Source organism: Maylandia zebra, linkage group LG7 (assembly GCF_041146795.1).
Source record: "Maylandia zebra isolate NMK-2024a linkage group LG7, Mzebra_GT3a, whole genome shotgun sequence".
Classification (NCBI taxonomy): domain Eukaryota; kingdom Metazoa; phylum Chordata; class Actinopteri; order Cichliformes; family Cichlidae; genus Maylandia; species Maylandia zebra.
The window spans coordinates 58747-81153 of NC_135173.1; the positions used below are offsets into that span (position 1 = coordinate 58747).

General features: G+C 43.3%; 1 protein-coding gene across 2 annotated transcripts in view; it reads left to right on the top strand.

The window, feature by feature from the left end:
- Window positions 1-18944, top strand: part of siah1 (siah E3 ubiquitin protein ligase 1) — a 39525-nt gene extending 20581 nt beyond the window's left edge. For both annotated transcript variants that reach the window (XM_076885515.1, XM_076885514.1), the window contains 3 exons: window positions 14724-14905; window positions 15085-15381; window positions 16735-18944. In XM_076885515.1, the coding sequence (XP_076741630.1) occupies window positions 14726-14905; window positions 15085-15381; window positions 16735-17106 (849 nt within the window). In that variant the 5' untranslated portion in view covers window positions 14724-14725 and the 3' untranslated portion in view covers window positions 17107-18944. The remainder of the gene's footprint in view (window positions 1-14723; window positions 14906-15084; window positions 15382-16734) is intronic.
- Window positions 18945-22407: the final 3463 nt, after the last annotated feature.

Below are 22407 nucleotides of genomic sequence, written 5' to 3' on the forward strand. Positions count from 1 at the left end.
GGCAGCGCTGCTTCTCAGCTGCTAGACTACAAAACCCTTCTCCCCCTTTCATGGCCCCTTGGTTGAGGTCCAGTGATGATCTATTTCAGTAAAGTATGTTGAGCCATACATTAGTTCTGTTCAGTAATGCAGCCAGTTTTCTTCAATAAGATGGTGCTGCAGTGTACTCTTGTGTGACAGAAGCACAGAAGCCACGCCTTAAGCGCACAGACGTCCTTTCACAGAAACACAGCTGGTAGCTGACCTCCACATTTACCAAAGTAGTAAGTTCACGGTTGTCCTTTTTTCCCTTTCCCCACTCTCACATGAGCGCATGAGGTGCATGGCACAGTTGTCAGATTGAACAGAACAGATTCTACATTGTCATGATCATGTTAAGACTACATTCATATGGCTCTGTTTTATTTCGGTGTGTTTTTGTGGACACCAATTATTGACAAGTAAACAAGTTTTATAAAGGTCTCAATAGATCTACAACAAATGACTCTGCAGTTATGAAGAAACTATTGTCTTCAAGCATAAGCGCTAAGCTGGTGATGCTAACACATGCTGGATATTTCAGTCTTGCCTTTGCAGAAAGTCCTGAGCTAATTTGGTCTCGCTGTTCCTGGTGCTTTTGCTAGCATGTTAGCTAGCAAAGACGTTCTATTAATAGCTGCTAAGGCAGTATCTCCATCGCAGCAGATGTGTTTACAGGCAGGCAGGCAGGCAGGCACAGGGAGCACTAGCTAATAGAGCGTCTGATTAGATCCAGTTTTTATGTATTTATTTTTTATTTATTTATTTTTTTTAACCTCAGCACATGGCATGAGTGTGTGCATGTGAGCATGCAGACAAGATTTACCCTAGCAGGTAAGGCAGTGCTGCCTGCAGGTAAGGCAGTGCTGCCTACTGGTAGCACTGCCAGCTACTAAGCTAGACATAAGAGGGATGCTTACACAAGTAATGATGGCGTAGATAAAAGCATCACATTCAACACTCGTGGCTACAGGTTTACGCTATTATCTGGCAAATGACTCCACTGTCAGCAGGAAATGAAGTAATTATTATTGCTAAAACATGGGGTTTTAGTGCTGTTTGCGTGTTTTTCAGAAAAATTGTGTAAAAAGCTGAAATTTGTGACACTTTCTGGAGAGCTGGAGCTTGTGCAAAGAGAGCGTATTCAAACTTATGTGGCTCTAAAATAGCACAGTACAGCGGCGGCCTTAGTGGAGGATGGTCTCAAAGTGACAGTCTTATTTATTTGGTTTTTCTAAAGGTCTTCAAAAATTGCTGGTTATTTCTAGTTCTTTGAATCACCATCAAAGGGAAAGAGGAAGTGCTTCCCTTCTGTAAAAACAAGGACCCAAATGTTTTATCAAACATCATAATTTACTTGCTAAATGGAGGTAAGTTGCCTGGGAAGACCTCAGAAGACTACCTATGAGGGCCTCTGACTCAGCTACAGCAGCAGCTGAGTATGTTTTCTTCTACTCTTTTTGAAATTGTTAAATTTGTGCTAAGTTTGATCATGACTGCTCAATTCACCTAAGCTTTGGCAGCAGTTTTCTGGTGGTGTTAATTTCCCAGCTGTTTCGTCTGTCTACATATCACTGTGGTGTCTCATTGGCCGATTCTCGTCTTGTCTTCACCTCCCACACATACAGTCCCTTCTCCATATTATTCCTGTGTGCCGGCCCTCCCTGTGCTGCCTCTGTCTGTAGGTAGGTAGGTAGGGCTATAAAAAGGAGCGGAGTAGATGATGTAGTCCACCCAAATTACTGTACTGACCTGAAAAATGTGACCTGAGAAATATTCTTCTTCATCCTTTTTTTTTTTTTTTTTTTTTTCTCTTTTTTCTCATCTTCCCCCCCCCCCCCCCCTCTGCACACTCTTGTTCTTCTTGCATCCTCATTGCGGTGTCACCCCATCAGTCTATCGTCACGCCACCTTCTTTTTTTTTTTTTTTTTTTTTTTTTTTTTTTTTTTTTAAAAACCACCTCCTTCCTGACTCAAATGGTTATGTCTGATTCATTCAGATGGAAGCGTGTTTCCACCAATGGGGAAAAATATCCCTGACACTAGCTCACTCAAAATCGTGTAGTGGACAGCATCAGTCAGCTTTCAGTGTATAGTAAACACGAACAAAGTGCTATTCATGTTGGCGAGTAACGCAAGGATTTCATCATTTCTTAAACCACATTGGTAAATGGACTAGTTCTTATATAGCGCTTTTCCACTCTTCTGAGCACTCAAAGCGCTTTACACAACTTGTGCATTCACCCATTCACACAAGCACAACTGACATTCACACACATTCATACTCCGATGGATGCATCGGAGAGCAATTTCGGGTTAGTATCTTGCCCAAGGATATTTGGCATGCAGACTAGGGGAAGCCGGGAATCGAACCACCAACCTTCCGATCAGTAGATGACCTGCTCTACCACCTGAGCTACAGCCACCCATGACATTGAAAGTACTCAGCATTTTGCATATTCATGCCTGCCAGCTGTAGCACTGGCAGCTGATGCCATCCACCTCCTGCTTCCGAGTAACAAAGCAATGACGTTTTGAGAAGCATAACTCAAAGTTTAGGATTATGGATGCAATCTTCTTTTTTTTTTTTTCTTTTTTCTTTTTTCCTTTTCCAGTTGCGTAAATTAGCCTCCGTGCATTCTCCTCTTCCTCAACACAATTGTTTTCCTGCCAGTCACATTTGGCTGCCACCTCTCTCCTTTGCCTCACAGGCCATCTCATCCTTATCCACAAACCTGTTACCAAGGCAACTACACAGCACGATGGGAAACATCAGTGCCACACACCACTTTACTGTCTGGTTGTTATTTAATTAAAGTGACAGAAAATCTGCGTAGCTGACTCGTTGCAGCAATGACAGTGTTTTACACCACAGTGACAGAATACTGAAGAATACTCTTCCTGCACTGTAGGCTTTTTTTAAAGCATGGTAGAAACCATAAGATTTGGTTTTCACAGAAAGATGAATTTATTACCCCTTAAGATTCCATCCACTCTAAATATAATCAAAAAGCTTGCATTAGTCATACAAATAAGGAAGTGTGGTAGAATGACGAGTCTCCTGAGATTGCTCCAAGTGGGTTATCGTGATTTCAGTGAGGAAATGAAGCTCTCTGGTATTGGCACGGTTTGTGTGCTACAGACTGTTTAACTATGAAGTGTTTGTAATTCTGGAGATTAAACATTAAGTGTATGGCGAGTGTAATAAGCGCTGGATTGGGCCTAGCTGTGAGAGAGAGGATTAGCCCAGCATTTAGCCGCACATCATCATGCAAGCTGCAACGGGAGGAAAGAAGCAGAGTTTGCTCTTGATTTTTATTATTATTATTTTTTATTTATTTATTTATTTTTGGTGTCGCTAACCGGACAAGATTTCCTATTCTGGGGTCCGTTCTTCGTACCTCGCTAAGTAAGTTAGCTGGATTTGATTGTTGACGATTTCGCGTGATCTTGGATCGTTCTGTTCTCCGAAGCTCATCTGGGACTTGCTGTCATAGCAACAGATCCGTAAGCGTAAACCTGCTTGGGAGCAGGCTTACTTTATGTAAACAGGATTAGATCGCGGCCACTCAGGTATGTCCGCTTCATCTATACGAAAGCAACAGCGATATTTTACCACTGTTTTTCCATAAATAAATATTATCAATGTAACTAAAGCTAATGCAGTATTTGATTCTGTTATTGATTTCATACAGATACATACAGGTCATTTCCTAAAAAAAGGGAAATGTACTATTAATCATTCTATTCCATGTATTTGATTATTTCAGATGTAATTCATATTTTAGAGTAGTAATAGTAAATTACTTCGTGTAATCAAGATGAGAGACCACGGCTATAAAAGTGAAGGTGGATTTGGGAAGTCTGTTGCAGCCATGTCCTGTCCGTATACGCGAGCCACCCATTGCGGAAGGTGCAAGATTGATAAGGAGAGTGTTCAGAATTCAGCGTATATTGCGGGACAGACAGGAGCCTTTAGCTCAGCGCGACAGTGTGCTCATAGAGAGATATCGATTTTCCCGTGAGGGTATTATTTACTTAACCAACTTGTTGACGAGGGGGTGCAGGACCACCACCTGTCTTTTTTTGCTCTGCCCTTTTCTTGGTTGCTGTTATAAACAAACAGATTATTCCAGGGTCTCTTTCCAAGAGACTAAAAGCAATATGAGTGATAAATATTACCATTCTGTAGAATATTCTTATATTTCACTTTTACTTGTTCCCATGTTCTAGTGGGTCCTGTTGTGGCTCTAATGTGAAAGAAGATATAATGTAATATGATATAATGTATGATAACATAATAGATTTACCCTACCGCCTACTGGTGTTGGCCAGAGGGGCCGATGGCGCGATATGGCAGCCTCGCTTCTGTCAGTCTGCCCCAGGGCAGCTGTGGCTACAACCGTAGCTGCCTCCACCAGTGTGTGAATGTGAGAGTGAATGAATAGTGGCATTGTAAAGCGCTTTGGGTGCCTTGAAAAGCGCTATAGAAATCCAATCTATTATTATTATTATTATTATTATTATTATTATTATTATTATTATTATTATTATTAAATTACTTACGAGTTTAATTTGTCAGCAACTTTCTGCCAGCCCTCTCTCCTTGCTTTTGCAGCCTTTGCAGTGTTCCCTTGCGTTTTAATTAAACTCTGAGGGATTTCAGGAGTTTCAATCAAGAGTTCTTGCTCTGCTGCCGAAAAATACTGAGCGCGCTCCTTCGACATTTTCGCCGACCAATCAAAGGGTTGCAGATCAATGTTTCTACTATTGATGCGTAGCCCCTGTTAAGCCACCCAGTGATCTCACATTACTTCATCCAGCTATACTAATCGTCAACAACAGGTGTGTTCGGAGAACCGGAATAGCGAGCTCAAAGTTGGCGCGATGATTTGATCTTGGATGTGTCATTTGATCTTGGATGTAGTAAGCGAGGTACGAAGAACGGACCCCTGTTCACAGATGTTTGTTTATAAACACGGATAAATGAAGTGGCCATATAAAACAACTACATCACCATCGGGCTATAGCCAGAGGTTTGCATTCCAGCATCCTTTTGATTTCCACACAGCTTGTTTACTTTTGTGCAACCAGACCGTACAAACATGATTCAGGTCAGTAGAAAACTAGGGCTGTGCGATATGACCAAAATCTCATATCCCGATATGAGAATTCTATCGTCCCGATAATGATATAAATCAAACGTAACATTTTCTGTAAATTCTGTGAATCTCGGGCAGCTCGTCTTGCGGCAAGTGTTTCCAGCTGCGCGTCATGTAGCTGGAGTCGAGCGTTTTAACCGATACATGAAACGATACATTTTTAGACATAAGTTGTAAAGGGCGCCGTTTTCTTTGAGTATTTATTACACGGCGTGCTGCGGGGAAAAGCCTGTTCTAACGTTTGAGTCTAAGGTCTATTTTTTAGCACCTGGCGGCTCTTTTTTGCTTTTCATCCGTAAATAATCTGCTCTTTCACGTGATTCAGTTTATTTTGAAAAGTCTCAACAGGATCTTGAGCTTTATTGTGAAAGGTTTATGTGGAACATAAACAAGCGGACAAGTGATGCTGTTACTGTTGTTGTTGCTAAGCACAACGCATAAAAACAGGCGCTTGTCCGTCTGTAGTGTGGTTATATAAAATATAAGAGAACTTTAATAAGTTAAAATAGCCACTACAGTGACCACCAAAACAATGAAAAATATTGCTGTAAACAGTTTATTTTGCGACATCAGGAAACAAACGACAGCGTAAAATGAAACGATAGACGTTTTTATATCGTCATCTGATATATATTGTTATATCGAACAGCCCTAAGTAGAACAGTCTAACGCTGGACTGGACACAAACGGGAATCAATCTATTGCCAAAAGATGATTGATATTCATACGCGCTGTACATATAAATATTATTCCTTTATATAAATTGTATAGTAATGCATTTCAATTCTCAAACTATACACATTAGATCAATCCTCTTATGAACATGCATATCATAAAGTATTGATTAACATTAAAGGTCTGCCTGGTGTAGAGGACTGAGTGATGGCTAGAAGGCGCACAGCATATTTAGTATGTTGTCTAAGACCCCACAGCTGCTGATACAGACCTAACGGAGACGCTCGGTCTGAGTGATGACTTTACTTCTACATGCACTACATGAACTTTCAGCGCAGTTTTTGTCTTTGATCCGTATGAATGAAGAGTTAGGCAAAGCTACAAAAACAATGACTCAGTTGGTGCAGAGAAGCAGCTTGGGGAATGCATTTAATTTCTCCTGTGTAGTTTATGGGCTGTTCTGTCATTCTGTTGTGTGACAGCAGGAAATGAAATTGCATACATGAGAAAAGATTTGTGAATTTGGCTGTAGTTGTAAAGCAAATTGATATAAATTGCTAACAGAGACAGCTGAACTGCACTAAAGCACATGAAGCCAAATGAACATGGAGATTTCTGTGGCTGTCTGTTTGATGAAAATGCTTAATGCCTGCGCAATTTGTGGTCTTGCTTCGGCATTTAAGTTTTTCCTTATAGCTCTGACCTGTGTATGAACAGTTGGAGCTAACACTTTAGCTGCATCAGTCCTGCTAGGACACAACAGCATGGGCATCATCAGCTGAAGTATTTAACAGGTCTTCTGTGACAATTAGACGTCACACGTCCCTTTTTGATATTTTACCAGTCATTAGGTTTGTCATGAAGCCCACCACACACACAAAAAGAACCAGATGCCCTTCCTGATTTATCCCTCCCAGAGATTTGACTCCTCCCAGTGTTGAGTCTATGAATATTTCAGGTGATGTGTGAATGTGTAAACTGTACACTATGGCGCTAAAGCAAAACCAAAAACTATACCTTGAATAACAGTAAAGTAAACGTCTTAATTTGGGAACAACGTTCGCAGCTTGACTCAACAGTCAACATATATGCTGTGGTGTATATAACAGTCATATAGCATGTTGATAACTTTACAGTAAAAGAAAGTGTTAAAGGGGGGAAAATGCTTTAATTTTGTAGGGGTGCAGCAATACACAAAATTCACGGTTCGGTTTGATACTTTGGTGTCACGGTTCGATGTTTTTTCGATACAAAAAATGTTCATGCTTTTTTAATTTGTCATTTATTAAAATTATAAATGTATATTTTACCTCAAAAGTACAGTTTTTAAATTTAATGTTGCTGAAACAAAGTAATAAAAAAGAAAAAAAATCTATCTGATTGAGGAATCACTCATCTTTGGAAAAGGGAGTTTATTACAGAGAAATGGCTCTTTCCAAAATAAAAGCTATACTATACGCTTCTTCTGGGCTGTATTCTCAGCAGCATATTAAACATATCAGGTCCCCATAAGGAGACTCATGTGCTAACGGCTGTCTAAATTACTCGGGTAAAGTTTGTAGCATGCCTGCTTGTTGTTTTTGTCTGCTTCCACTTGTCTTTGCACTAGGATGCTGTTGGAGTAAATGTGCAGTTAGGGCTGCTCGATTATGGCAAAAATGATAATCACGATTATTTTCACTGAAATTGAGATCTTGATTATTTGACGATATTTATTTAACCCTTTAAGACCTACACTGGACTGGCGGACTATAGAACAAAGTCCGCCAGAACTTATATTATATTTTTACATGTTGTAGTGCCATTTGTGGGAGCATTTCAAGTTGCTATACAACTGTTATAGCCCATATTTTAATAATATGTATGCATTAAGTCCATAGTAACTACATTAATTGCAAAAAAGTGCAATAAACTACAAAAAAAATTGAAAATCGTTTTTGGTTTTTTTTTTTTACATATATTTCTATTTGGAGAAATTTAAGAGGTTTATCCCTCAAAACTTTAAATACAAAAAAGTTGCAAAAAATAGTTTACAATAACAGGAAACTTATTTTGAGTGTCTTCATAGTTTTATTTTGGAGATACACCAATTTTCATATATTGCAGGAAAAACGAAAAAACAATCCTATGATGCAAAGAAAACAGCAGGTGCATCAAAATAAACTATTTCCAGCAGTGCAATTCGAGTTCTAAGCATCCCAGAAACTATTCAGAAAAGTCAAACATGACCAGTATAGGCTTTTAAGGCCTACAAGTAAAAAACTACAATTTCCGCGAAAATGACGTCACTTCCGGTTTCGGCCAGGAAATGGCGGACATGCGATAGTTCGCGCTGACGTCTGTTTCACTGTGGGAAGTGTTACGAACAGCTGATAGGATCGGCAAAGCGTGTTTCTGGAATATTATGTTTTTGTTCCTGCAAGAGCTTTTTATGCAGTTTTTGCAAAGCTTTATGTGGAAGGAAACCGTGACCGAGGACAAGCTGATGGCATCAGATGTAAGTACAACTCCTCCGGTTTCATATGCAAAACAAATTATTGCGCTAGCTTACATGGTTCAGGTTCTACAGGGATTTAAAAATAGTTACACAACACGGAGCGTGCTGCTCTGACCGGCTTTAAAGGTTAACAATGACTTTAAAAAATAATATAAAATAGTGTGCAACACCACTGAAGGGTGTGGGTTTTTTTTTTTTTTTTTTTTTTAACCTCTCTTTTCAACCAACGGCAGTCACTCTCCTCTCCAAATAACTTCTGCTTAGCTTTCTGAGCTTCCCTCTGGTCCTCTTAATCAGCGGTCTCCAACCTTTTTTGCGCCACGGACCGGTTTATGCCAGACAATATTTTCACGGACCGGCCTTTAAGGTATCGCGGATAAATGAGGGAGGGGCTAATAATCGGCTCAGTCATTTTTAATGATCGTTGAAAGCCCAGATCGTAATTGTGATTAAAATTCGATTAATTGAGCAGCCCTATGTGCAGTCATATTCGTTGTGTTCCCACTAGTGCTGTCAGCGTTAATCTGAAATGACGTTAACACCACAACACGGCAAATCTGTTAACGAGCTACCGCGGATCGCCCCGTGTGTGGGGCTGGACGGCCAACACGTTAACGAGCAAACTGTGCTAACGCAGTAGTTCCCACTCATGTAATTGAGCATTGGTGGCACATCCGACATACTGTTTTAGTTGAGCGTGAATGCGCAAAAACTGGAGTTTATTTTTAGATCCACTGGCATCCAAGTTCACTGTCATTTTAGTGAACTTTTAGTGAAACTCTTCTCTTGCTGCGTCACGACTGACTTTTTAGCTAACGTAAGTTAAAGTGGTAGTTTTTGTTTTTGACGCTGTCGCCGGTAAGAGATTCCGGAATGGCACCACTTACCTCAACATCCAGCTGTGAAAGCTGCATCAACCTGAGTCAAAAAGTGATCAAGCTGGAGCAAAGGATATCCACGCTATACCAAATCCAGGGGGCTGAATGCGAACTTGACACGATCCTCCTTGACAAAGCTCAAACCACCGCTACTAGCGCTGAGCTAGCCGACACAGTGCACCATCCAGCTGCTGTGTCCCAAGATCCCGCCAACAGTCAACACAGGCTCTCAATTTGAGTCGCTGGTGCTTCTGCCAAGGACGAGAACTCCTGGTTTCAGCTAGGGGCCAGACCCAAGGCTCTGGTCAGCTCCACTCCACTCCAACCAGCGCCATGGACCGTGGTTGAGACGCGTGGTGGCTGCAGAGGGGGCAGGAGGATCAGTCTCTCGCACCCTCACCCCTCCGGCGCGGTAGTACTGGAGAATAAATTTAATGTCCTAGATCCTGTGGACTTTCCTCCTCTGACCGCTAGCCCTCGCCATCCCGCTGTGTCGCTGAGGTCTGCGCCATCTCCACCACTACGCCCCCGGAGCCGCGGTGGGCAACCCGACGCTGTGGTGCAAACTCACCGCGGAGAGCTGTGCTTTACCCTGGCTCCTCGGAGAAGAGGACCCACGGCGCGGCTACCTGGGAGTCACTCACGCAGTCCGGCTGGCGCATCTCCATCTGAACACCCCCGGTGCCACGGCGCAGGCGTCTCAGATGGCCAGCAGCCCCCGGTGGCACCTCCTCTCTCCACACTGGTCCTCGGGGATTCCATCGTCAGGAACGTGTGGATGAGGGGGGCGCTCACGCTGTCGTTCCCGGGAGCCACTGTTGTTGACATAGTGGACAGAATTCCCAACATTCTGGCATCCCACCCACAGGTTAACCGGCTCATCATCCACATCGGCACCAATGACATCCCCAAACAGCAATCTGAGCTGCTGAAGTTGGACTTCCTCCAACTCTTCAGCCTCCTTGGTCAGTTGCAGGTGAGTGCTTTTATCTCCGGGCCCACCCCCACCTGTGGCAGAGGGATAGGCCGTTTCAGCCGGCTGCTCAGCCTCAACACCTGGCTTTCCTCCGCCTGTGTCTCCCACGGCGTGGGTTTTTTTTAACAATTTTGATGCCTTCTGGGAGAGGAGGCATCTTTTTGGGGCAGACGGGCTCCACCTCAACGCCTGGGGACGCCGTTTGCTGTCTACCAATTTGGCATTTGGCGTACAGCACTCCCGCACACCGCCCTGTCACTACCCCAAATTGACATTACCTGCTGATCTGTCTGCCACTGACTGATGTTCCCTTGGTCCCAGCTCCTATATTTGTTCCACTTTTAACAGTAATACACAAAACTTTGGACTCGGACCTCTCTTTCCCACAGTCAACACAATACCCGTCATAATCACAAACAGAGCAACAGAATTATCATAAATCCAGTAACTCCAAAAACATTAATAACCTAAATATCAACATCCATTCAACTCTATTGTCAAAAATCCACCAGTCTCAATCAGTATGGCACTTTTAAATGTCCGCTCTCTGTTGAACAAGTCTTTTATTATTAATGATTTAATTTTAGATAATAAACTTGACTGTTTATTTTTAACTGAAACATGGCTGGGTTCGGATGCACCAGTTGTTCTCACTGAGGGCTCCCCACCAAATTTTAATTTCTCTTTTTCTATTAGAAGTGGTAAGAGAGGTGGTGGGACTGCATCTTTGGCCAACAACACACTCACCTCCAAACAAATTTTATTTGATCATTTTACCACTTTTGAATTCCATGCTATTGTTTTCAGCAGCCCTCCAGTTTTATCTGTCACAATTTATAGACCACCTAAAGACAGCGCTGCTTTTATCAAGGAATTCTCAGAATTTTTAACAAACATACATTCAAAATATAATATAATTTTAACCGGTGATTTTAACCTGCACATAGATAATCCTTCTGACTCTGCATCAAAAGAATTCTTAAACATTTTTCACTGTTTGGATTTTACCCAGCATGTCACGCAGCCAACTCACAACAGAGGACACACTCTGGACCTGGTCATCACCCATGGGCTGTCCACCAGCGTGTCCTCTGTTGTTGACTTGGCTGTCTCAGTGTGTTTTTTTTTTTATTTTTATTTTTTTAACATCACCGGTTTTATTCAGCGGGAGACCTCGGTGCGAACTGTGAGGAGGCGCTATCTAACCTCTGAAGTGGCTGCAAATTTTACCAGGGTTTTAGACGAATGCCCCCCTGTGATTCTACCTGCACCCTGCAATTTGATTTTTAATCATTTCAACAGCAAACTGAAGAAAAGCCTTGACTCCATTGCTCCACTCACCACCAAAAAGATTAACGTAAAACATGTATCACCCTGGAGAAACGAAGAAGTCAAAACACTCAAAAGAAATTGCAGGGCAGCAGAAAGGAGATGGAGGAAAAATTAAAAATACTATCAACCATCAAATATTTTGCGAGCAACTTAAAATGTACAATAATACATTAAGGAATTCAAGAAACTCATACTTCGCCAAAATAATCAGTAATAACAAAAATAATCCCAAGGTCCTCTTTTCCACCATAGATCATTTATTTAACCCTGATTTTAACAGCTCCCAAAGAACCCCCACAGACTCGCTCTGTGAGCAGTTTGCAGACCACTTCAGGGGAAAGATCAGCGCCATCAGATCTGATATTTTATCTAATCGCGATATGTTTGTAAAGACATCTGAGGGCTCGATTGTACCTGAGGAGACACTGGACAGCTTTGTCCTGGTTAATGCTGAGAACCTTCAGAAAGTTTTCTCCACAGTGAGACCCACCACATGTCCTTTAGATCCAATCCCTTCTTCACTCTTTAAAACACTTTATGGATTTTTTGAGGCTGAGCTTTTATACATGATGAATTGCTCTCTTCAGTTGGGTGTCTTCCCTGCTGCCTTTAAAACGGCGGTGGTGAGACCCCTTCTGAAGAAGAGCAATTTGGATTGTAATGATTTTAATAACTACAGACCTGTATCCAACTCACCATTTTTAAGTAAAATCTTAGAAAAACTTGTTTTTACTCAGATTAATGATTTTCTAAATGATAGACAGATCCTGGAGATATTCCAGTCTGGATTTAGGGTGAACCACAGCACAGAGACGGCTCTCCTAAAGGTTTTAAATGATCTTAGATGTAACTGGGACGCCCAAAAGCTCTCAGTCCTGGTGCTACTGGATCTAAGCACAGCCTTTGATACAGTAGACCACGCTGTTCTTTTAAACAGACTGAAACACATGGTGGGCCTCTCTGGTGCTGTACACAACTGGTTCACTTCCTGTCTCTCTGACAGATCTTTTATGGTGAGTATGGATACATGTTCCTCTAAGATCCATAAAATGACATGTGGTGTGCCTCAAGAGTCCGTTCTAGGCCCTGTACTTTTTAATTTGTATATGCTGACGGTGTCATCAGGAGGCATGGAGTGAACTTCCACAGTTACGCTGATGACACGCAGCTGTACATCTCCGTGTCTCCTGATGACACCAGACCAATGGATGCCCTTTTTAACTGTATTTTAGATATAAGATCTTGGATGGCAGAAAACTTTTTACAGCTTAACCAGGACAAAACCGAAGTTTTAATCGTCGGTCCTGAGGCTCAGAGAGAGAAACTCTTGTCTAAATTAGAGGCATTTTCACTATGTCCTTCGCTACAAGTGAAAAACCTGGGTGTTATTTTTGACTCTGAGCTTGGTTTTATCCCACATATTAAACATGTAACCAAAATTGGATTTTATCATCTAAAAAATATAGCCAGAGTCCGCCCTATTCTCTCTCGGGCTAACACAGAGATGTTGATGCATGCTTTTATTACCAGTCGCATTGATTACTGCCCTGCTCTCTGGTCTTCCTAAGAAGAATATTTCAACTTTACAACTTTTGCAAAACTCGGCAGCTCGTGTGCTGACGAAGACCAGAGGGCGGGCCCACATTACACCGGTTTTAGAATTGCTGCACTGGCTCCCCGTGTGTTTCAGGATCGATTTTAAAGTTCTTTTATTGGTTTTTAAATGTCTTAATGGTCTTGGGCCTTCTTATCTCTCAGATCTGCCTTTACCATATGAACCCTCGCGGACCCTGAGGTCCTCTGGTACTGGCCTTTTGATTGTCCCTAAAGTCAGGACACATACTCACGGAGAGGCAGCTTTTCAGTGGTATGGTCCTCGTCTGTGGAACAGCCTGCCGGAGGAGCTCAGGGCCGCAGAGAACGTACATGTTTCTAACAACAGGCTCAAGACCCACCTTTTTAATTTAGCTTTTACTTAGCGTTTATTTATTTTATGCTTATTTATTCTATCCCGTTATTTTATTATTAATTTAGGCTTTACCTAATATTTATTGATTTTATTCTTATTCATTTTTTTAATCTTCTTACTCTATTTATATTTATATTGTATCCCGTTCTTATTTATTTTATCATTTTACCCTGTATATATCCTATTGTGTCATATCTCCAGTGTTTCCTCGGAGGGGACTCTCTGCACCGGGGCTGTGATCGACCGTGGCTGCTGGGTCTCTGGGGGTCCTCTCAGCCTGGCTGGGGGGCTTCTTTGCCTCCCTCCTGCTGTGTGCCCAGCCTGGAGGCTGCGGTCTGTGACCGGCTCCCGGTGCAGACGGCTCCCTGTTATAGTGTTTCCTCACTTGGCTCATGTGAACCCAGCCCAATTTTTACTCTTTAAGTGTGTGTGTGTGTGTGTGTGTGTGTGTGTGTGTGTGGGGGGGGGGGAGATATATGTGTGTATTCACATCATTTATGTTAATGAGAGTGTGGGGAGTGAGTTGGAGGGTGGGGTGGGCTGCTTTTAACTTTGTGCTACATTTTTTGTATGAAAAGTGCTTTATAAATAAAGATTGATTTAGTCCATGACGCGCTTACCTTCAGGGTTATACGTCACATGAAAACCAAAATAGTTCCAAACGCCAGATCTGAATGAGGGTGGGGGAGGTTCAGTTTGCCATGTTGCAACGAGCTTAGCTTCTGTCTCGCTAGCTTGCCCTGCGCTCAGTGAATCTGCGTTCGACTACTCCGCCTAGGCTGCACTGTCGAGCGCAGATCCACTGAGCGCTTAACACAGAAAGCATCATCAGAAGGAAAGTTGATAAAATGTAAAATTTTGTATTGTTTGGTACATGTGCGTACCGAACCGAAAGCACTGTATCGAACAGTTCAATATCCATACGAGTATCGTTGCACCCCTATAATTTTTGGTATATTTTCATTTACATGTTTTTAAACAAATTGCATGCTCTGCAACCAGCATCAAACACAGTGATGTTTGTCCTTCATGTCCGTTGTCTTGTCTGTTTCTTCCACCTCAGTGACCTGTTTTGACTCCGATGTAGAGTAAGAGCTGCCAACAAAGGGAGGGCTAGACAATTAGTCATACTTATCTTTTAACTAAGGCTTGGTAATGGTATGGTAAAATATGATGTGCTTATGGCTTTATCATAACCATCCTCCTCTCTTGTCAGAAATGAGTCGCCAGACTGCCACCGCGCTGCCCACAGGAACATCTAAGTGCCCTCCTTCTCAGCGTGTGCCCACCCTTTCAGGCACCACAGCCTCCAACAGTGACCTGGCGAGCCTGTTTGAGTGTCCTGTCTGCTTCGACTATGTCCTCCCCCCAATCCTCCAGTGCCAGTCCGGACACCTGGTGTGTACAGTCCAGCCTGTAACTGAACCTGAACTGTTTGTTGTTGTTGCTAGGAAAATTTCTTGCAGAAGCATAATTGTGAAGATTAACATTTTAGTAAACTTGTCATGAACATACTCGTGTGTATATATAAATAAATTTAAAAAAAAAAAAAAAATGTTATTTTTCTTCATCCCCAGGTGTGCTCCAACTGCCGGCCTAAGCTCACTTGTTGCCCCACCTGCCGAGGTCCCCTGGGTTCCATCAGGAACCTGGCCATGGAGAAGGTGGCCAACTCTGTCCTTTTCCCCTGCAAGTATGCCTCATCAGGCTGCGAAGTCACCTTGCCTCATACCGACAAGACCGAGCACGAAGAGCTTTGCGAGTTTCGGCCGTATTCCTGCCCCTGCCCCGGCGCCTCTTGCAAGTGGCAGGGATCATTGGATGCAGTCATGCCTCACCTGATGCACCAGCACAAGTCCATCACCACACTGCAGGTTAGAAGTTACTCAGCTCCTCAGTTTCTTCCACAAAACATGCTCCTAAAAGTGTGTGCCATTTTTACTAAGTGAGGATGAGACACTTTGAAGACTATCTGAATTGATGCTATTTAAACACGGATCGTACAGGGTTTGCAATTAAGTTTGTGACTTAGAAATAAACTAGAAATAAAAGTCTGAATAAACAGCGTAGAGTTTGTTCAAATGAAGTGGAAACATGGAAAACATTTCATACTCCATCCCACTAAGCTGATGGGGAATTTTGAGTGTGCCCTCTGCTGGACAGCAAAGGAAACAACATACTGTGTAAATGTGTGTTAATTTACAAATGAGTTGTTATAGCCTGCAGAATTTGTTCATTTTAATATCATGATTACTTTTAAATTGAAGGAACACTCCAGTAGTTTACACCACTGCTAGGTGGGCGGAGCTTCTCTGGCAACAGGTGAGCTTTTGTGCTCACAGCTGAAGCTGCCTGAGATCACCACATAAGGAAATCATCTCTCACTGATGTCATGCAAAGCCTGAGCGGCTTGTACATATAGTTGTATGATCTGTTCTGAAACCATGGAGGATCTTTGCCCCTACAACGAGAACATCCATGATGGTGGTTATCTTATCTGGCAACACTGACGTATTAAAGTTGGCATGCTACTGCAGCCAGCAGTACTACAGTACTTCTTTTTTTTTTTTTTTTTTTTTTTTTTGTTGAAAGTGGTTTAGCCTTTTAATTCGTGGGATGACTTTTGGCGTAATTGTCTTAGAAATTTGTTTTTAAAGCTGTAAGATTGGACTGCAAGACAACACTAATGATTACTCAGTGGCTCATATCTTACTTGGTCTTGAGAATTTTAGATGGTTTGATGTTAACAATGAGTCGACGTGTCCATTGTGCAAAAGGTGGGGGTTGCATGGAGACTTGTCTCTGCTTGTTCTTTACTGTTATGCTAAAAGTCAGCCTGCAACAAGACAGCCGGATGACAAGTGCAAATCACAACCCCTTTCAAAAAGACAAGTGCATAAGTCATTATGTCAACTTTAATGTGTTTCTCAGTCTCCCGAGTCCGAAAGTCGCGGTCTGGCACACCTTTGAACTTTCCAGTGGTCGAGGTCTCATAACGGTGTGGTTGGTATCAAGAGCATACTCCCTGTCAAATACTGGCCAGATTATTCCAGAAAATTGCGTTTAACATGAGAACAACAAACGGCTTGTTCCTTTTGCAGCTTGTTTTATAACATGTATTTATTTTGAGATCATGATGATGTAAAAGATCTTTATGTGAGCAGCGTTGGGTGTTAACTTCAGGCTGACAACTAAAGATGATTAACCCTGTTTGTGTCTCCGTCCAGGGGGAGGACATCGTGTTCCTGGCCACAGATATCAACCTGCCTGGTGCGGTGGACTGGGTAATGATGCAGTCGTGCTTCGGCTTCCACTTCATGCTTGTGCTGGAGAAGCAGGAGAAGTACGACGGACACCAGCAGTTCTTTGCCATCGTGCAGCTCATTGGGACTCGCAAGCAGGCCGAGAACTTCGCCTACCGACTGGAGCTCAACGGGCACCGGCGTCGTCTGACCTGGGAGGCCACGCCACGCTCCATCCACGAGGGCATCGCCACAGCTATCATGAACAGCGACTGCCTGGTGTTCGACACATCCATCGCACAACTGTTTGCTGAGAACGGCAACCTGGGAATCAATGTCACCATCTCCATGTGCTAAAAACTTTGAAGAGAAGAGGATTTAAAAAAAACAAACAAACAAGTTACATATTGTTAGGGGGCATTTTTTTTTTCTTTGTTTTCTTTTTTTTATTAGACCTCACAGTGCCCCACCCCTCTCTGCCTCACTCCTTCAGACATGGATTTGGACTGTCTAATTAGGCAGCCATGGAGGCCTGGGGGGGGGGGGGGCTGAATGTTTGGATGGATGAGTGGAGGAAATGAAACAAAATAGCATAACTGTGTAGTGACGGCTATAGACTTGGAAACACATTATGTGAGACCCATGCGGGGCCTCGCCCTCTGTTCGTCGTAAACGCGGACACAAACTGTCAAACTCCCTTCCTGGCCACGTGTCCCTGTCTTAGAGTGATTTCTCACAACTCATTCTCATCGCACTCTCTCTCTCTCACACACACACACACACACACACACACACACACACACACACTTCAGACACTACGGCTCTTCCCGAGCGGAACGTGGAAGGGGCTCCAGTCCCTGACTTGAAGGATCAAGCTATAGTTCAAAACGGACTCCTGGTCAGTGCTGGAGTGCTTGCAAGACAGCTAGCACTTCCTGTTTGTAATCCACCTCAGTACCCCTCAAGTCCCCCCACACTTTCCCTCACTCGGACTGGAACGGTTCCCACGCTCCCCACCCTCGCAGGGCTATGGCTGTGGCTGCTATTGACTATTTCAAACTGGAACCCTGAGTCCCTAAAAATCTTTATCTAAAATGTATCTTCGCCTGTGACTGGGGATCATCACTCACAGACATGAATGGCTGTAGCACCCCAATCCCCAAGTAACGTCCAGGAAAAGAAGCTTGGATCTGTGTAAAGGGTCCCGGGATTACTACAGCTGTGCGAGCTCGTTTTGCTTTCTTCTGCTCCACACCGGTTCCTCCCCCCAAAGCTAAAGATTGAGCATCGGATGCTTGTTATTAAATTGTTGACTGTCATCATCAATTATTAAACTTTGCTGTCATACTGGTTGGATGTAAGAAGGCCCTCAGCTACGTCAGCCCTGGAGTTTTATTTTCAAAGTGGACACATCAACGGCTTTCTGACATGCCAAACGCACATTGCTCTTTGCATTACAGGCTCTGTGTGCAGGTGTAATAAATTGACCTAGGAACAAAGGGGTCCTTTTTGTTTTTTAGAACAAGGAGGAAAAAACCTAAACACTGCATTTCAGTTGGAAGAATTATTTCTCAAGTCTATTTCTTTGGAACTATTAGTGGGTTTTTTTTGTTTTGTTTTTTTGTGTGCGCGCGTGTGCACTGTCTTTGCTGAAAACCTGCTCATTTTCTCACGTCTCTTTCGTTTGTGCTCGGCCTCGTTTCTCTGTCTGCCCGTGTCTGCCTCACCGATTGACTGATCACCCAACAAGGAATGAGGGACAGTTTCTACCGTTACAATGTTGCTATTGTTATTATTACATGGAGATTATGACAATTATCGGTTTTTGTATTGAATTTTAAAAACAAACATTAAAAGGCAATTGTAAAAGTTGTGGCTAAACTTCAGTGTTTGTAGTTTAAAGAAAAAAAAAAAAAAAACAAGTTGTCATTCTATTGAAGGTTTCTTTTCTTCCAGAGTTGGGTTGCTTTATTTTATTTTCTCTTCATTTATTTGTCTCGCTGTCCTCTCATTTGTGTGGTAAGTCTTCCCCCTCGAGCCCTTTTTGTTTTTGTTTTTTTGTTCAAGGATTGAGGGAGTTCAAGCCAATCATCTCTCCATTTCTCCTCATGTGGAGTCTCAGTAATGTTGCTGCTCTCCCTGAAGTCCTCCACTTCTGTTTTAATTTGTCATTAAATAAATCTATCTTTTTCATACTCTGTGCTTTTTCTTCCTTTTTTTTTTCTTTCATTTTTTTCTCTGAGGCTTTTGGATTCAACACGATGACTGTAAAACTGACAGTACCTCAGTTTTTGACAAGCAAAGAAATTAATGTAAGGAACTCTACATCTAACATATCCAGTTCAGTGGATGCTCCTCCTGTTTGACTTTTATTTATTTATTTTTTTAAATTAGATTGGTCTTCCTGTTGTAAACCTTCATTTCAGCATTTTTGGAAGCTTTTGTTTTTTCCCAGTTTTCCAGGTTGTTGTTGAGCTTAAGATTTGTGAAGGGTGTTCAGGTAAAAATATTTCAATATCGGCATGAAGCAATGAGCCAAGTTGAAATGTACATTGTGCCTTGGTTTAGAGTGTCTGGAAGAGTCCTGTCTCAGTCAATTATAGATGATGTGAGAGGGTGGGTGTGTGTGTTTAGGGCACGGATGGCTTGGGGATAGAAGCTCCTCTTGAGTCTCTCTGTCCTTGCCCGGAAGATGCGGAACCTTCTACCAGATTGCAGAAGTTGGAACAGTTTGTTGCCAGGATGGGACGGGTCCTTCAGTATCTGCGCTGCTCTAGTCCGGCATCTCCTGGTGTAGGTGTCCTGAAGCGGGGGGAGAGCAATCCTGCAGCAGCGTTCTGCTGTACGGATCACTCTCTGGAGAGCTTTTTGGTCCTTCACACAGCTGTTCCCAAACCACGATGTCATGTTCTGTGTGAGGATGCTCTCCACAGCGCCTGTATAGAAAATCCTGAGGATCTTTGGAGAGACCCTGAACTTCCTCAGTTGTCGTAGGTGATACAGGCGCTGCCTAGCCTTTTTGGTCTGGACCTGAATGTGGGCAGCCCATGTCAGGTCTGAGGAGATGTGGACACCAAGATACTTGAAGGACTGCACCCTCTCCACTGGAGCTCCATTGATGATGATGATGGGCTTGTGGTCTCTGTGCTGACCCCTTCTGAAGTCCACCACCAGCTCCTTGGTCTTGCTGACGTTCAGCTGGAGGTGGTTGTCCTGGCACCACGATGCCAGATTCTTCACTTCATCCATGTAGGCCGCCTCATCGTTGTTGGAGATGGCACCCAACACCACTGTGTCGTCAGCAAACTTCACAATGGTGTTGGAGCCGTGGGTGGCCACACAGTCTGAAGTGTAGAGGGAGTAGAGCAGTGGCGAGAGGACACATCCCTGAGGTGCTCCTGTGTTGATGGTGATGCTGTTGGAGAAGCACCTGTCCACCCTCACCACCTGAGTTCTGCCAGTGAGGAAGTCCAACACCCATGCACACAGACGGCTGTTAAGTCCCAGATCCCTCAGCTTTGTGAACAGTCTGCAGGGCACTATTGTGTTAAACGCTGAACTGTAATCAACAAACAGCATTCGCACATAGTTACCCTGTTTCTTGTCCACGTGGCTGAGAGTGGTGTGTAGGACGTGGGCGATGGCATCCTCTGTGGATCTGTTGGATCTGTAGGCGAACTGCAGCGGATCTGTGGTGTCTGGGATGGAGGAGGAGATGATGTTCTTCAGCAGCCTCTCAAACACCTTCATTACTACCGAGGTCAGTGCAACTGGCCGGTAATCGTTCAGGGATGAGGGGTTGCTGTTCTTGGGCACAGGGATGATGGTGGATCTTTTGAAGCATGTGGGGACCACAGACTTCGCCACGGACTCGTTGAAGATGTAAGTGAACACACCTGCTAGCTGGTCAGCGCAGCAGACGGCCGGTGATGCCGTCTGGCCCCGCCGCTTTCCTTGTGTTCACTCTCCTCAGTGCCGCTCGGACGTCATGCTCCGCGATGCTGGTCACCGGTCTCTCGCTGATGACGTCACTGTCCTCGGTAGTCAGGCGGTAGATAGCATTAGCCGCCTGACTAACCTCGAAACGGGCGTAGAACCGATTCAGCTCGTTGGTGAATGCAGAGTCGGCGTTGATCGGCGCAGTGTCCCTGGCTTTGTAGTCCGTAATGGTGCGTAGTCCGTGCCACATACTCCGTGTGTCGCCCTGGTGGAAGCGGGACTCCACACGTTCCCGGTACCTGCGTTTGGCATCTTTCACCGCGCGCCGCACGCCGTATGAGGCCGCTTTGTAGGCGCTCATATCGCCAGTGGCGAGACCCGCGTTGTAGGAGGCGGTCCTGGCGTTTACTGCAGTGCGGATCGATCTGTCCATCCACGGTTTCTGGTTTGGGAATGTGGTGACTCTCGCAGTGGGGATAATCTCCTCCGCTAGCATATTGACAACTGTCACTACCCGATCCGTACCGGAAACCCGATCGGTACCCCCCATGCGCGAAAGGTTTCTACTTCCGGTCGTAGCGTTTTACGATAGTTACAGGTCAGAGTATCTGTTAAGATGTTAAGAATAACAAGTATATCTTAAAATGTTTGCAACAATGAAGCATTTCAGTACAATGTAGACAAAAACGAAAAATAAAAAAGTTACGGATCAGGACTCTCCGATCCTTACTGCGCATGTGTAAAGTCTGACCGTACAAATCGGGTCTACCCGATTCGTACCGCGCATGTGCAGGTGTTTTCTTCTTCTTCTGTTCGTTTAATGGCAGTTTACTCCCCAGTGTACGAGGATACCGCCACCTGCTGACCGAGCGAATAAACCCTATTATAAACTGATTTATCGTCATTACAAACGTGTGTTAAATCTGATTTAGCGATAGTCGAGTGTGTTTATGCTTGTCTGTGAGGAGAGGATTGTTGGAATAGTGATGATGATGTGCGCCATCACTGTCAATTGTCAGTAAACACTTCATCTGGCTGATGAATCTACACGTGAGATATTACAAAGTCTGCATTATTAACTCTGTAATTAGGCGCCATTCTTCTTATTTTACGGCGCTGTTGCTCAATCGGGGGACGCTCTCTGTTGTGGAGAAAAGCATGAATTTCTTTGTATACGGATTATCCATTGTTTAAATGTCCCGGGCAGTCGAAAAGAAGGCAGAGCTGTTTTGTTTGTTTGTTTGTGTGTTCTTTTTTTTTTTTTTTTTTTTTTTTTTTATGCACATATTACAATCTCTCGTTGGGAGACAACATTTGTGCAACAACATCTTGAAAAGGTTGAATAAGAAATCAAACGAAAAAAAACAAAACAAACAACAAAACAAAACAAAACAAAAAAAACCACATATATACATATACATAAATATATGAAGGCCATTTTTATGACATATAACAGTTTCCTTTCTGCGAACACTTTAACATACATGTGGCTTACTTAGTACACCAAAAACACAATCATTAAAAGGATAGAGATTGAGTCCCATTGTCGCATATCAAAGCAGCCTCTTTACATGAATCCCTCAGTAATTCTAAAGATGACAAAAAAGATTTTAATTCAATTTTCAATACAGTTAGGGAAGGTCTTTTACTTTTCCATTTGCATTTGTGTATGTGGTATTTGCCCATAATTATCACCACCTTGTGTAGCATGGACAGTTC